Raw genomic sequence first — 16282 nt, 5'->3', positions numbered from 1 at the left:
TGTTGGATGCTTTTCAGAGGAGCACATGCTAATGTGAGTGCTACAAGAACAACTTGTTTACTCTACAGATATGCTGGTCGAATCTGAGAGCTGGGCCATCTGTATTGTCCTAACAGATGCTCCTGAGAGAAAGGCTGAATCATCCCTTTCCCTCTCATTCACTGCTATGCAAGTGGTGCAGGCTGCAAATAAAAAAAGAAATCCTTCACAAGTCTAAGGAGTGTAAGATATTATTACCTTTATTTTAGCATGTATGTCTCAGTTATACTTCACATGCAAGCAAACATCCCTTTGGGTAGTGAACTACAAATTGTTTTCCAGCCACTCTAACAGAAATTTCCACAAGACATGCCTGTGAGGCTCCCTGAGAATTATAATGTGTGTTTCAGACTGGAGAGTCAACAAAAAAAAGAAAGATGGAGGCAGAAGAAGTCTATCTGGGAGCAGAAGCAGGCCAGCTCACTGAGAAGATCAGGACAGACCATGCAGTGAAGTGGTCACAGGGCAGCACTTCCCAAATTACACTGATCCACATCCTGCCCCAGAGTGATTTTATCAACTGTGCTCTTCTTTCTCTCAGCTGCAACTTAGCTGTTCCTGAGCTATGATCAAAGTAGTGCAGATCCCTATTCCTGCTGCATGGAGCTTTTCCCACTGAGCTTTGCGTGCCTCCCCCACTGGGAAATGCTGCTGAAGGATGTACTTTGGGGATATGTAAATAAAGCAAGATAGGCATACAGGCAGCTTTCTACAAAGGGGACACAAGACAGCGAAGAGCAGGGACACTGTGGTGGAGAAAGCAGGCAACAGAGAGGGGAGAAGGCACAGAAATTCACCACATTTGGACAGTGCAGCAATAATACCCTAAAGTGAAGAATTAAAACATTTCCTGGTTCAAACCATCCTGCAGTAACATGTGCATCTCTTTGCAGAATAAGGAAAGGAATTTTAGTGGCTGGCTAAACGGAAGGGACAGCAGACTTGAGCCATAATAGAAAAGAGAAAATGCAGGATAGGGGGCAAAGGGTGTTCTAGGACCCTTCTGAACTAGACAACCCTTGTAGGGTAAACTAATAAAATATGTGAGGCTGAGACACTACATCACTTAAAAGTCCTAACTTCTCAGGATCTAAGAAAATTATCACCTTTAAATGTCTTCAACAGGAGCTGTGAACTGTATTTAACAGTTTTGTAGTAATCAGTGAGGAAAATGCTATCATCAACTTAGCATGATGAGTACACAGCACTCCCAGCATTCCCCAAACCATACTGACAGCTATTTCACCATTCCCAGCTCAATGAACAAACTCAGTTCATTCAATCACTGTGTCCACCTTTAGCAAATACCTTATCTCTTGGAGTAAAGTGAATTTCTCTGCCATTAATGCATATAAGTGCGTAAGACACAGAGTGAAAAGATGCTCAAATGAAATTATAAAGAACAAAGCTTCAGTGTGCACACCCATTTGCTCACTTCAACAGAAGCATTCCCCAGGTATTGATTACAAAACTATCTCCACCTTCTTAAAAAATTCCCAGTCTTTGTCTTTACAGTACTACTTCCTTCCCCAAACCAAGAAATTAGACTAGGACAGCCATCACATGATTTTTCCCAATTCCTTGATTACTATCACAGAATCTTTTCTCTTATCATGCATAATACCAAGAATGTTGAAATGTAATGTCTTATAGAAATTGAACTGAATATGATCTAGCAGTTCATTTATTTTACAACTATGTTAGATCTTATTGAACTTCTTGGACTGACACAAACTGTGCAAGCAGATGTGCTACCACTGCTTTGGCCATAACTTGTGATGTCATTTGATGTTTCTCTTGAAGATTAAATTATTCTAAATATTTTTATTTTTATTTATGTTATGTAAAATATATTTAATGATTAGTTTTAGAAACATGCACTAAATATATTTATACTCTTAAATAAATATTTTTATTTTAATATTTATCAGTGTTTTAAATATCAGTAATTTAATTTTCCAAAAGTATAGCATGTGACATACTACATTTTTGCAAGCTTTTAAAATTATAATTTTTTTTCCTCTCCACTTTGGATTATAATCTAATACAACTGTCTAGCAATTTGGAGATTGAGACTGTGCATAAAAAAGTTCTTTTAACTCCCACTGGAAAGAAAAAAATAAGAAAAAACAACTGTAAGAGAGTGATGTCTCAACAATCAACTGTATTGAATTCAACCACTGAAGTCGAGGTACTGTTTAATATTATAGTTGCTTCTGTTTTCTTGTGACCTGTTGCACACTTACTCCAAATAGATTAAGAGGTAATCAGTGAATACAAACATGGGATAAGGGTACAGTTGTAACTGAAGAAGGTTACAAACATGATACTTGCCAGAGCACAGACACTCCAGAAGTTTACATGGAGCAGCGTTTGTCTCCAGAAGCACTTCCAGATGCACACCCCTCCAATGCTCCCTTCCCTAATCCTCTCATTCATACAGCTACATGCACAAAAACCACAAAGACACTGATTTACATAAAATTATCTCACTCCATTTTATTTAAGATTTTCTCCTCCAGTTAGTAAAAGAAAGATGTGTCTCTCTTTATACATATGTACAAGTTCAGTTACAAAAATAGACAGCACATTCAAAGAGAAAAAAAGGCTTGGCATTTGTCTGATTCCCTCTAAATATCATATATACATGTGAATAGAAGGGGAAGGGGGAAGTCTTCATGAGTTAATTAAACATCACCTCCCCCTCAATTATGCCCTGCAAATCTGTTCAAAAATCAATCTAACTAAGCTCAGTTCTGCTATTTTCAGGTGTGCAAATTAGAGGCAGAACCAACAGGAAGCACTTGCTCTACACTGAAGGACGCCAGGCAAAGGATTTGGGGTCAGAAAAAAATTAAAATAATAAAAAAAGAAATCATCTTCTACTGTCACAGCCCAGACCTGCAACTCAACTTGCTTCTCTCAAGGGATGAAAGTGCCCCGGCAGAACAGCCTCTTAATTCAACGTGTGAGACAGAACAACTGTCCCACACCTAAATCTCAGTGCAATGCAGACAACGCTTACAGCAAAGCAAGGGGCTATGGGCAGGATTTGTGCATCAAGAATGGGGAAGGAACAACCAGGGAACAAGAACATGGATGGGTGCTGGCAGCACTGCCTTCTATCAGCCTCATGGGACACAGCTACTACCCACACTGCAGGGAGCTCAACCACTCCAGTATGTGTGATGACCACAAAGATGAAGGGAAAACACACTGCAGGAACAGTCAATGGGATGGCTGGGATATGAGACAATTTTTTTCCCAGGATTTGGCTGGAAGGGGGAATGGCACAGTTCTCTCCCTCTCCCTCTCTCAGGATTGTTTTACATTGCTCCTCTCACAGCACTGCAAGCTGAAGATCCATGCTCTGCTACGGCACGGTGAGAGGAGCAGCACAAACTCCTCCTCAACACTTCAGTTTTCCTCCTTCTCGAGATTTGTATAAATAGAGCATTATTTTGTTTCTAAGCTTTTAAGAGTTCTGTGCACCTTAAAAATGAGAGAAATAATTCTGAACATGGTGAGTGTTCGTGCTGATGAGAACTCTGAAATGCAAACCAATCACTGGCCTGCAGTTTCTCCCACTGTGTGAAGCAGAGGCTGTGCTGCTGCTCTCATGAGGCCTGACAGCGCTCCCTGTATTCTGCAGCGCTGAACATCTTCCTGACAAATGGTGCTGAAAAGAGTCTGCTCCCTGGAAACAACCTGAGACACATTCCTTTGAATTTCAAGTCTTTAAAAAACTCAGAGATCCACACCAGAAGAATTTTTTTGATCACACATCTTCAGCACAGCCCCAAATTACTCCTGCATGTTCACTGACCAGCTGCCAGGACAGAAATGTCATGTGATTCTACAGGATTCTCCTGGGGTTCAGATACTGATTTCATAGGACAAAATTAATGCTGGGCTCCACCTCAGGCTACAAGACAGGAAGTATACTGGTGTGATTTCAAGCACACACAGCTGCAGGATACTGCATGGAGTAGTTGGATCTTTCTTACCCCAGACTCCCTTCCCTCCTTCTTGCAGTGTCTGCAAAGATAGTTTTTTGGAATACACATAATCAAAGTGCTCACATCAACCACCCACTCCCATTGTGCTTTGATTTTCTTTCCACAAATGTGCTGGACAGCAACAAGGCATTTGTTAGCGTGCCTTCGACTGGCAGGGTGGTCTACTCTGAAAGCCAACACAGTTCAGACAAGCTTTGGGGGTTCAAAATTACTACCGACCACCTGAGGTGTGGGCACCTTTGCTTTGCTTCCGAATTGAAGTTTCTGTTATGAGACTGCTGGTCAGGTTTAAGCTTTTGGGGGTCCCACAAATACTGTTTCCTTTGCTCAAAGGGGAGCTCAAGGGAGAAGAGGCGTTTGAAGGTCCAAAATCTGCAAGTCCGGAAGGCCGAATGATTGCTGTTTGTAGAGGGCTACTTGCAGACATGCCTAGCAATGGAAAAGAGAATCAAATTCTACATGAGCATATTATTCCACTTGTGGTTCTTCAACAGCAGACAACAGGTTAACAATCAGTCCTAAGACCATTCTGTATTCATGACTTACAACAGTTTAATGAAGGAGGCTCTCCTTAAGATACAAAACATCTCACAGTTATACCCTGGGCTATCTTCAGCTGGTGTAAAGCTGCAGCTCAATTACCATCAGTTTAGCAAGTTTTGGAATGCGATACTGTAACTTACATGATGCAATGCAGGAAAACCACAGCCATAGCCCAAGCATAAACAACATTATCTGATCTGTCTTAATACCACATAAAAAAACCCCCAAAACCAACAAAAAAAAAAGCAACGGGAAAAATATTTGGTGTGAGATAATTCAAAGGGCAGATGAAACTCAAGGTCATCTGAGGTAAAACTAGCTATCCTCTCACACCCTTACTATGTCACACTTTGTATTGCCTGGATCTCAGAATACAATGGACAAGCCATACCAACGACACAACATTTAACCTATCTCCTGACAGGCTGTAAGCAGCCATCAGGCCAGCTCACGTGGCTGTGCTCTGGTGCCTGCCCTACCCACGTACCTTTGGAGACGTTGTACCCGTAGGCTGCGTACGCCGCCGCAGAGGCCGCTGCCGCCCCTGCCTTGGCCCCTGCCATCGCTGCTGCGCTCCCCGCTATCGACTTCCGGCTCCTGCCTTTCCCAGTGCCACCTTTGGAGCCACCTTTGGGACGACCCCGGTTTCGACTTGACTGGCCTCTCACAGCCAGAGATGAATCTTGCATTGAAACGCCTGAACAAGGAAAGAAAAACCAGTGACTCCTGCAGTGTTTCACACGCCTCACAAGTGAGCCCGGCATCAAAGCTGCCTAGCAGCTACATGAATACCGTTCCTGTGTGGCATTGATAGTAACAGGGACACTGCTAGCAAGCAGTGGTCTCATGAAAGAGATGATGCATCTCAGGATGATGCATTTTCTCATTTGGAGATGGAGATGCAGTTATCTTCCATCTGCTATCTCTAAAGAAACTCGTCAAGAACTATGATTCTATTTATTTCACTGTGAAAAACTACAGTAATTAAAAGCACTTGACATTATTTAAAATTACATTACACTTCAAACAAATTGTTCCAACCACCCCCTGGAGATAAAGAACTAATTATTAACCCAATAGCAAATTCAAGGAAAGGCTTAGAGATTAATAGTTCAGTAGTCGTCTGTCATTTGGTAAGAAACTTAAGGGAAGGAGAGCCCTCAATAACACAGGAACAAAGGATACAACATTTTGAAGTAACTAACACAGAGAAGAGGTAAGTGTGGCAAATGACAGACTATAAACAGATTTCCTATCAAATCACAAGTAACTTTGCAGAATGCAGAAAAACTATCAATTATCTATGAAAAGTTAAGGTTTAATAAATGTTAGTAATAAATCAAGACAAGAAGAGTACTGACCATTCACGGTGTCTGAAACTGAGCCAGTAATGGAAGCAGGAGAGTTTGTTGCCCTTGACTGAGGTGCTGAAGAAGCTGGATCATCCACAATCACAAGCATATCATTACTGCTCTCATCAGGAGGGATAGAGCCCATATGTAATTCACTGCTGATGGATATCTAAATGTGACAGAGAACAAAGCCATTAGCTCCTCAGGTTAGGAAAGGGTACAAAAATAGTAAGATTTCCAAAACCTGTACAATCACAAATAGTTGGTACTTGCTCTTTCCCATTTTCTCTACAACAGCAGCATGAGCATGATACATTATCTGCCTGATTGCACCACACTTTATTTACACACTGAGCAGCACTAAAGACCTCCACCCACTATTTAATTTCAATTCATGAAAATACATGTCAAGTTATGAAGCAAAAGACTAATGGGCTCAGCAGAGATTTAAGTAAACTGCTGTTCAACTGTGCATTTTCAACTGCAAAAGAGAAAACAGGATTCTTAAGCCACTACTACTGCTAATAAAAATCTTGATCAATAAACGAACAGTACAATACAGAAATCTTAATTGACATGGCACAGAACAAAGTACATTTGCTGCAATTCTTTACACACTGATGAAGGAAAATAAGATTATGACACTAAGAATTTTTAATTTAAATTCCAGAGGAGAAAAACCACAATAATTCAGAATGATGCAAGTGAGGAAGCAGAGACAGAGACACAGATGAGACTAATGAGGGGTACTTACAAAGACACTGAATGTCAAGGAGCTATTTGAGGGATACTGTTTGGCTCAGGAGCAGAGTGTTCTTGCTATGGAAGATATTGGTATGGGAGAGGGCACACAGGTTATAAATGTGAGCTTGAGAAAGGCAGGAAAAAGGGACAAGAAAGCAGGAAGAAAGTTAAGTGGGACTCTAGATAAGAGTGGAAAAATTTCACGGACTGGAAGGGAGGAAAGTCAGGGGATAAATTCAGTGTAAGAAAAGGAAGGCAGATGGTGAAGGAAGAGAGGAATAATGGCATGTCAACATGAGGAGCTGTAAGGCAGTCTATTAGCAGCTAATGCATTTTCAATAAACTATTTTAATTTGCATGGTTCACCTTTAAGACATGTCACTTCCCCACACACTCAAAGCTCTGCAAGAGCTAAAGTACCAGACAGCAAGAATCCCACAAGATGTAGGGCCACAACTGAAACAGTATATGGGTTAAAGCATTGGTGAGTCTTACCTCACTGAAAGGACTGGGCATGGCAGAGTCTACACTAATGAAAGAGTCATCCCCATCAGCAGACAGGTTGGAGTTATCAGCTGAGGGAACAAATGGGATCACAAGGTTCATGTTCTCTTTCTTTCTCTTCCCATCCAATTCATCTTCCTTCTTCTTCTGAAATAAATGAAGTAATCCAGGAATGAAAAGGCAATAAAACAGAAGAATGGGAACAAGCAACCCAAAAACTCAAAATCTAATGCAGTATTTTAACTCAGGAGTGCCATAGGACGAACTTCCCAAAACAAGTTTCTGAATGTTGTGGTAACAGATCCCTTAAATGTTCCTTCTTTTGTTTTCAGAAGGGTTGTATTTGTTTTTCTTCATAAAATAGCTGGGATGATGGAGTTTTACTCTTAAAAAATTACTTTGATTTCTAGTACCTTTTGGAGTGAGCTTGAAATTCTTTACCATTACACAAAATTCCAATTAATTAATGCAAAGCCTCCCTGTCTTTTTAATTAAAAACTCAGAATTTTCAAAAACTGGTTTTAGTGATGTTTTTTAAACAAACTAATCTTCCCTAGTTCCCTGGAAGTTTTATAGCTGTATGGGATTTACCTGTGTTTGGTGCTTCCTTTACATTCCCCTTTTGTCCTTGGAGAACGATAGAGTCATCAATTTAATGATCAGTTGATTGTCAGATTTGTTTGGATAGGCAGTACTTCCCTATTTTTGAAGTTGCTAATGGCTAAACTACAGGTAACTATGCATTACTTATTTTGTACTATCCCTCTTCTGTGTAAGGAACTGCCACAGACTGACTTTCAACAGCAAAGGCAAGAAGGTTCACCCATTAAGACTGCCTTGGCATAAAATGTTTCCACATTCCCTAACAGTGATCCTGAAGCTCTTCTGGCTCTATCACTGATACAGGCACAGGTAACCTCTCTGTATCAAAGTACCTTCTCAGCATATTTTTCCCTTTTACGTTTACGTTCCTTCACACGATTTGTTTCTTCTTGCTGTCGCTTCTCTTCTTGACGCTGACGCACTGTTGGAAAAGAAATACAAAGCTGTCACCAGTGCAAAGATATTTCCTATCCTTTTATGAATCTTACAAGAAGTTCTTATTCTAACAGCACTGGGAAGAAAAGTCAGTTGTATTGAAACTAAAACACACTGAAAGAATTACTCTATTAAAACCATTTGTTTCCAAGTCACTAAAAAGTCTTACAAGGAAATTCTTTCAAGCAACACGAAAGAATATGCCTCTAACTTCAAAAATATGACAAAATACAGCACTTTTACTAATACTTTTCTTGTCGTGACCCACATAGTTCTTGTCAAAGCTCTGTCATTCAGGAACAATGTAATGATCCTGAATGAGTGCCAATAAAAACTTAATCACATCATCATGTCTCATTTTGCACAACTTCATTCAGCTCAGCTCTTGTACTAACAAGAGTTGGCAATACAAAAAGAGACAGGAAACAGAAGTTGTTATCAGCAATACATGTGTTTGTAGAGATAAAAACACAGATTTCATAAGGTAATGAAGTGGATAATGGGGGAATTGCTGAAACACTAATTCCACATACATTTCTTTTCTAGCTCCTCGTCATCCAGCAGAAGACTAACCACCTCTTTTGGCTTCAAGGTGTCAGGTTTGAAATTGCCACCTGAAATTACCATTCGTTGAATCTAGAAGGAAAAAAACAAGAGAAGAAGAGGAAAGATTAATCAAAGCCACCATGAAACATTTCTCATAACCCATCACTAAAAGCCAGTTGCAAAAATCATGCAAGTACATCTCTCTAATTCAGACTTGATCTAATTTCTCTATCATAGCAAATTTAGCAGCAAAATTTCAGGGTATAAAATATGATAAGCCCCTGAGAAAATTACCATCCCTTATGGAAGGTTACATTTTTTCTGAAGCAGTATGTAATAAACTACAAATTAGAATAGTATTAATTCATATACAGCTGAACAAAACAAAACAAAAATACAGCAACAGCCCTGTCAAGTATTATTTACCCATTCAAATTTTCAAGTAATTGCACAGAGGATCATGAGGATCACATTATTAAAGGGTGCAACATTTTTAGTCTCCTTGACTGAAAATTGTATCTCCATCCCGAACTGGTGTTGCAGTTTAAGCAATTCAGTCAGCCTCTGTTACTAAACTATATTAACAAAAAAACCCAACAACTAAGAAGAACAGAAGAGAACAAGCTTTAACCTAAGGCAATTTCAATTATTTGGATCACCAGCAGACTACACCTGATTTTCAGGCTGATTTCAGGTAACTCTAGTGCAGTATCTCAGAAAAAAATGGTTTCAACAAGGGAAATATGTATGCATTCAGTTGCTGCAACATCATGAGCAGCATCCAAGTAAGACAACAGCTAGAAGAAACTCCAAGTACACAAAACATCTGAATATTGTATATAGTGTACCTACTGCTACCAAAAAGCATGAATCTCCTTAGTTATTTTCTTGCCAATAAAGTATCATGAGGTTTAAAATTCCCAGTACGCTTACTGCTTGATGCTTCAGGACACTGAGCTTTTCTGGCAACCCTAACACCTCAAATAATTTCCTCTTGATTACCTTCCAAATGTCTTTTAAAAAAATATCAGCTGTTGTGTAATGTGACAGGCATCAGTAACTCTGACACAGCAAAGACAGAAGCCTTAGTCTCCAAGAAGCCTGTGTAGTTTTACAGCAACATAAAGAATAGTTTTCATGAAGTCATACTGTAAATAATTAACTTCTTTCCAGTTCTATCAATATGTCACTGGACTGCTGCTGTGTTAGAGACACATGTTTGAACAAAGACACTTCCTTTTGCCTTCTCTTCTGTCTCCCTGCAGGCACTTTTTCTGTCTCTTTACTCATGTCAATATGTGCTTTATGATACCATTCCTGTAACTTCTCTTTGCAGGGGAGTTCCTTATTCCTACCTCACTCTTTTCTTTTGCCCGCTGTAGGATGCGCTCCTCAATGGTGCCTTTACAAATCAAGCGGTACACGGTGACTTGTTTGGTCTGACCCAGCCTGTGGGCCCGGTCCATGGCTTGCTGGTCTACTGTTGGGTTCCAATCACTGTCATAGAAAATTACCTGCAAGGCAACACCAGAAAGTATTAAATAAAAACATACTTTTAGAGCAGCTGATGACTAAACAAACAGAAATCTAATATACTGACAACAATAGAAGTTCAATCATGTTTCACAGAATTACAGCCCCACTGTAGGCTGTGTTAAACTAGCCTTTCCCAGTCCTGTGAAGTCTCTTCCATTGCATTTCAGGTGAATTCAAACTAACTGACACTATAAATGTTTCAACTTCCAAAGAACATCTTTAATATCTTCTTAAACAGACCTGATAGGGAGGCACAAAATTCCTAAGTTTGTTATCACATTAAATCACTGTCATACAATTAATTAAGACTGCAGTCCACATCATGGATGCATTTTAGTGTTACTTAGCATCATATTAGAATTTCATGAAGAACACAATACTCCAATTTTCATTCAAAACCTAGATAAAATCTAATGTTTCTAGTACTTTGACTATAAAAAACTGAAATGCCACATTAAATTAATATTGCACTATCACTCTAATAGTACTTTATGCACAAAGAGCATCAAAACCAAAGGCATTTTAAAAATTTTAGACAGCAAAGTATTAAGAAAGTTACACAGAAAACCACTAAAAGTGCCCATGCAAGGAACCTGCCTGAGCTTCTATCTATTTCTTCTTTTAAACCCTGAAAATCCTACAATACTTGTTTTCTTCTGCTTTCTTGTGACTGACAGCAAGATAGGGTAGGATTTTTTTGATTTAGAGATCTTTGGGTTTGTGTGGCTACAGACTTGAGGTCAAATCTGCAAGCATGCCAGGTGCAGGTCAGAAGCACAAGAATAGCTGTTAATGAAAAGATGAATGGTTCATCAGTATTCCTTCCCTAGTGATTAGTGGCAGCTGCTCCAGAGTGCAAATCCTTGCAATTCACCTAAATCAGTTTATCTTTACACCTCAAGGGAAGAAATTTATCCTTTCTGAGTAGCTGATCCTCAACTACAAATTGTTTTATACTTTTATAGGCATTGTTTATTCTTCTGGGTACAGAAAAAAGGGTAAGTGATAACTATTCCACTGGTTCCTTTGTAACTGAACCTTAGGAGTAAAGGGTCATTCATACAGTGCATGCTGTTCATCTAAGTGTCATTTGCACTTGTAAATCCCTTCAGTAATTCAACTCCTTTCTGGACCCTAGTACTGAAGTATGTGTGGAGTGGGAAGAAGTCTCCAACTGTAACCAAAAACTGTGTACCAAAATGTCCAATATTTTACAACTTTATCATCCAGATATTATTACATTGCTAATAACAAAGTAAACAGGATATGCAATTTCACAATGTGAATGGCAGTACTAAAAACATTGATCAGTATGGGCAAAAGAGTGCCAACTTTCACACAGAATGACTGATTTTTCCACATAAATTGTTACCAAATTTCACCTACCGTATCTGCAGCTGTAAGGTTAATGCCCAAACCCCCAGCTCTTGTACTTAACAGGAACACGAAAATATCATTCCTGTAGAGGAAAGAGATTAAACCCCCTTATTTTGTGCATGAACAAGGAAAAACCACAGAAGCAATTTTTGACCCATATGAAGCAATCTTGGCTATTTCTATTACTTGAACAGTTCAGAACGCTTTGTGCTGTTCATTCATGGTCAAGGAAAAGAAACATATGAAAGAGTGAAAGAAGGTAATCTACAAAAGATGACTGTCTGAACATGTAAACATTCAATTTGCAATAGCAGTTTATTTATCTGCATCAAAACAAACCAAGGCTTGTTTATCTTGCCCACACTGGAAATTAAGATTTCCTACACACAAAGAACAACCTATTGTTTCACAGAACTAAGCCCTATGTTAAAGGAAACTTGCCTTAATGATGCTCAAGTGATAAAAAAAAAAAAGAAAAAGAAAAGTCAAAACTGTGCAGATGCAAGTTTTGTTCTAAATTTGGTGCTTTGAACAGAATAAACAAGGAGACAAGCCTATATGTTGCATGACTAAGTACTCATGAAAACTCAAGTAGTAACAGCAAAATCAAAGTTTCTGCTGAGGTTGTGAACTGCACTAATGTCTCTGCAGAGTCAACAGTATTTAGAACTGTTCCACACCTTATAGATCTTTGAACAGGCTGACATAAACAAAGCAGACAGTACACTAGTAGGGAGTCCAAAGACATTGACACATTGTCCTTCTCTGCTTAAGAGAAGACAGTCTGGAATGCCACATCCTTTTGGTACTACACTGTCTGAACAACTTGGCAAATGTAAAATCAGTGAAGTACCAGAAACTCTTGCAGAATGAATGGGAAGGAACTAAAACTAAGTTGTCAATCTTCAGACTTTAACTTGTAGGTAACAAAGCCAAAGGAGTCAACAGGTGCCTGTTTGCACTGAAGGTAATCTTTGGCCTGGTAATCTGTTCTCTTGTAATACTGGGATGTGTGTACAGTCACCTGAACACGCAGCTGTGATATGCTTCTGGATATGCCATCTGAGAAGCAAAGTGGACAGAGACACAGACTATGTGAACAAATTACATGCCATAGCTATGTATTTTCAGCACCTTGCAAGGATATCCTGCAGAATAGTTTAGTCTCAGTCATACTTTTTTCCTGGAAATATTTCTCGTAAGTAAATATAAGAGGAAGTATAAGTAAGTATAAGAGGAACTCAGCTAACATCTTAATAGGAATTCTTGTTTAGACTGGCTGATGTACATTTCAAAGGGATTTCCTGCTGAAATTACTATTTTTCTTCAGATGTTTTATTCCGTAATAAAACCAAATTCTGTTCATTAGTAAAATGATTTTTTCACTTCTTTTGGTTAAAGGATCTTACAGGAGGAAGCATCAGGATTTCAGGAGACATCATAACCTGCAAGGAACTTGTTTCTGACACCTGGAAACAGGCAGAAAGAAAGGTACTAATATGGTTCTCTCTACTTCTGCACATGTTCAAGTTCACTAGAAGACTCATCATTGCAACAGAGTCCTTCAGGTCCATTAGCCTTGTGAACCAGTGACCTGAAAAGCCTTGATTCCTATCTTCAGCTACAGTACTTTGGGACCACTAACAAGGAGTTTTCTCAAGTCTAAAATGTTGCTTTCACCCTGCAATAAACAACTATCTATGAACCTAACTCCACTGAAATAGGAAAGTGACCTTCTTACAAGCTCATGTCAACATACAGAAAGGATAACCTTTCTGTGAACTACCGTACCGAAATGACATTGTATCAAGCCGTATCTCATGATTAAAAGGAAACTTAATAATCATAATCTCAATCATTGTAAGTAATGTGTCCTGATTCGCTTATTAAAATTGTCAGGATCCATTTTGGTTTACTAAATGAGAAGATTTACCCTACCTTTCTAGCTAATAAAAAACACATTTTATCTTTTGTATATTAGTTTATGGTTTCTTAGTAAAATATGGTTAAATAGTTTGTTTTGCAGAAAATTAGGTCACTTTCAATACTCTAGCATATACAAGATTTTCAATCTCATCTTTACAGTGTCAATTGCCAAAGCATTTAATAACTATTGGACATTTGCTGCTTTTCAACTGAGCTTCTTTCTAAGCAACAGCTTATTTGGATTGGCAAGAACTACAAGACGTGGCTACACTAAAACTGCTTCCAGTACTCTTTCACAGATTCATATCAACACCACTGACTACTGGTCAGCAAACAACGAAGAAACTGTTTCAGATAAATGAGATCAATTTGATATAAAGAAAGAAGTACAAATTTCATTTATTTCCATTAAATCTTACACCAATTTCCTAGGTACATGTATTTTAGCAGGAACGTAACTTGCAAACTACATTACCTGTTCTGAAAATCTGCTACCATGTCCCTTCGCTCAGAAATCTTTGAAGAACCATCCAATCTCATGTAGGTATGTTTCCTATAAACCATGTATTCCTGCAAAGAACATGCACCAAAAAAATATAGTTGTTCTTGAAACTGTTCAGTCTTGATTCTTGCAGAGCCCCCCGCTACACACAATAAAAACAGGATTACTAATTACAACAAAGTTCCATAAACATTATCAAAAAATGTTCTGTAAGCAATAAGAATTGATAATAATACAATTGATAATAATACAATCCAGAAACTAAAGCTACTCAATCATATGTCAGCTTCTGCATTTCATGTAAGAGATAAATGACAATGTTAGTTCAGAGTTGGGGATACATTTGCTGCACTGCAGACCTGGTACATGCCTTTTCCTATAAATAAATAGGTAAAAAAAAATCATTAAAATGGGAAGTTTGTTTTTACAGAGTCTAAATTTTTACTAAATCCCAAGTTTTTACTGTGGAAGCAAACCTTTCCAAACAAACCAACTGCACCTGCTCCCTGTCAATCGTATACCATTTGATTGGCGATTCTGAAAACCTGGTGCTGTATAATGTCTGTCCAGGCTTTATCTCAGCACCAAAGAGCCTGTGAATCTCTTGCCTAGGAGAACACTGAACATTTACACTGGTGTGTCAGCCCACAGCTCCTGCCAAGCAGCAGTACTGAAACCATTGCTTGAGACACAAATCAAATGGCATCAGCTAGGAATATTGTAAGCAAAGGCTTTTTCCACAGAAACATGTTTTTCATGCTCTAAGGTTCTCAGTACTTCTTGATACCTGTGCAACTATCAACAAAATCTGAATTACATACAAAGCTCAAATAACCACAGAGTTTCTCTGGAAAGACATCCTTGGGGTGCTTAAACAATGGGATCCTTGCTTGGCTGACAAGATGCAACACCTACTGGTTACATGAGTTAGGTTTAGCCATGAGTCTGAGATGCCATGAGTGCAAATGAAGACAGAAAGGAACAGATAGTGCTTTAGCAGCAAAAACTATTGGATTCATCTTACTCCAAGCCACAGTGCTTAGCAGACACAGAACTGATATGCTATGAGAACACGTGGCAGTGCTTGCACTCTAATGAACCTTCTGATAGTACCATGTCCAGTTCTCCTTGTCACCTGTCCTTCAGGGCTCCTGACCCCCTTGTGTTCTGCAGAAATAGTGAAAGAGCTGCCATATCATAAGAAAACTGAGAAAAAGATTGATGCAGAGGAAGCAAGCTTCAACATGAAGCAGATGAAAGAGAAAATTAGGTAAATAAAACAGTGTGGAAATGGCCAAATCCAGACTTGGACTACCACTATGAAGCACAGCTCATGGCTAGTAGAATTTCTGGAGTACAACAACAGAAGTTCAAAGCAGAAAACAGCTACTTCACTGCATAAACAAATCCTAATGAAGTATTAATTTATTCCATTTCTATGACAGGTTTCTGTCACCAGAGAAATAAGAGTTGTCAGACACTATGCCACCTTTTCTCCAGATTTGATCAATTCTTTTGCTATTATCACAAGAACCTCTTCCTTTCATTTCTTTGTTACTGTCTTTAGCTGCCTTTATGATGATTCAACCTTTTGATCTTGAGTTAGTCTTCCTCATCTGTTAACCATCTTTTCATTATCTGTCTTCTAAACAAAACAGAAAACAACTTCTTTAATTCCATCAGGTGAATTTATCCTTATTCCAGATTTCAGACATTTTCACAAATGCAAAAAGTGCAAAAGAACAGGTTATTCTACACCTGCAATACTGGCATTTATTCCCCCAGGTGTGCAAACTAGCTTTGTACATTAGCCCTTAGCTAATCATCTAAGGTTTTGATCTGCCCCCATCTACTTCCTCTGATCAAGGTAGATACTTCACAGTAGTGTAACAGTGCCCATATGAAATATCCTTCTGCTGTGAAATGGTTTTGTGCAGTACTTTCCCAAATATTAACAGTACACCTTTCACTACAGAAAAAAGTTTAAAAAAATCCACATTGCAATTCATACTACACTTCTCAGCACTTTACTGTTCTGATCACTCATATAAATGACAGGCTTTTAGCTAAAGAGAGAACCCTGACGGCAAAGAAGATATTTAGAAGTAAATACACCTGGTCTCTACTGCAACTTTGGAATGCACCTGATGACTGCT

The 16282-nt window shown here is 38.8% G+C and overlaps 1 protein-coding gene across 2 annotated transcripts in view; it reads right to left on the bottom strand.

The window, feature by feature from the left end:
- Positions 1-218: 218 nt before the first annotated feature.
- Positions 219-16282, bottom strand: part of INO80 (INO80 complex ATPase subunit) — a 64937-nt gene continuing 48873 nt past the window's right edge. For both annotated transcript variants that reach the window (XM_077784158.1, XM_021533451.2), the window contains 9 exons: positions 14100-14194; positions 11708-11780; positions 10141-10299; positions 8773-8875; positions 8137-8225; positions 7193-7348; positions 5963-6122; positions 5089-5298; positions 219-4487 (listed from right to left, as the gene is read on the bottom strand). In XM_077784158.1, the coding sequence (XP_077640284.1) occupies positions 4270-4487; positions 5089-5298; positions 5963-6122; positions 7193-7348; positions 8137-8225; positions 8773-8875; positions 10141-10299; positions 11708-11780; positions 14100-14194 (1263 nt within the window). In that variant the 3' untranslated portion in view covers positions 219-4269. The remainder of the gene's footprint in view (positions 4488-5088; positions 5299-5962; positions 6123-7192; positions 7349-8136; positions 8226-8772; positions 8876-10140; positions 10300-11707; positions 11781-14099; positions 14195-16282) is intronic.

The sequence above is a fragment of the Lonchura striata genome, chromosome 6 (genome assembly GCF_046129695.1).
Source record: "Lonchura striata isolate bLonStr1 chromosome 6, bLonStr1.mat, whole genome shotgun sequence".
NCBI classification, from domain to species: Eukaryota; Metazoa; Chordata; class Aves; order Passeriformes; family Estrildidae; genus Lonchura; species Lonchura striata.
The sequence above is the reverse complement of the archived record's forward strand: the minus strand, read 5'-3'. Positions and strand labels throughout refer to the sequence as shown.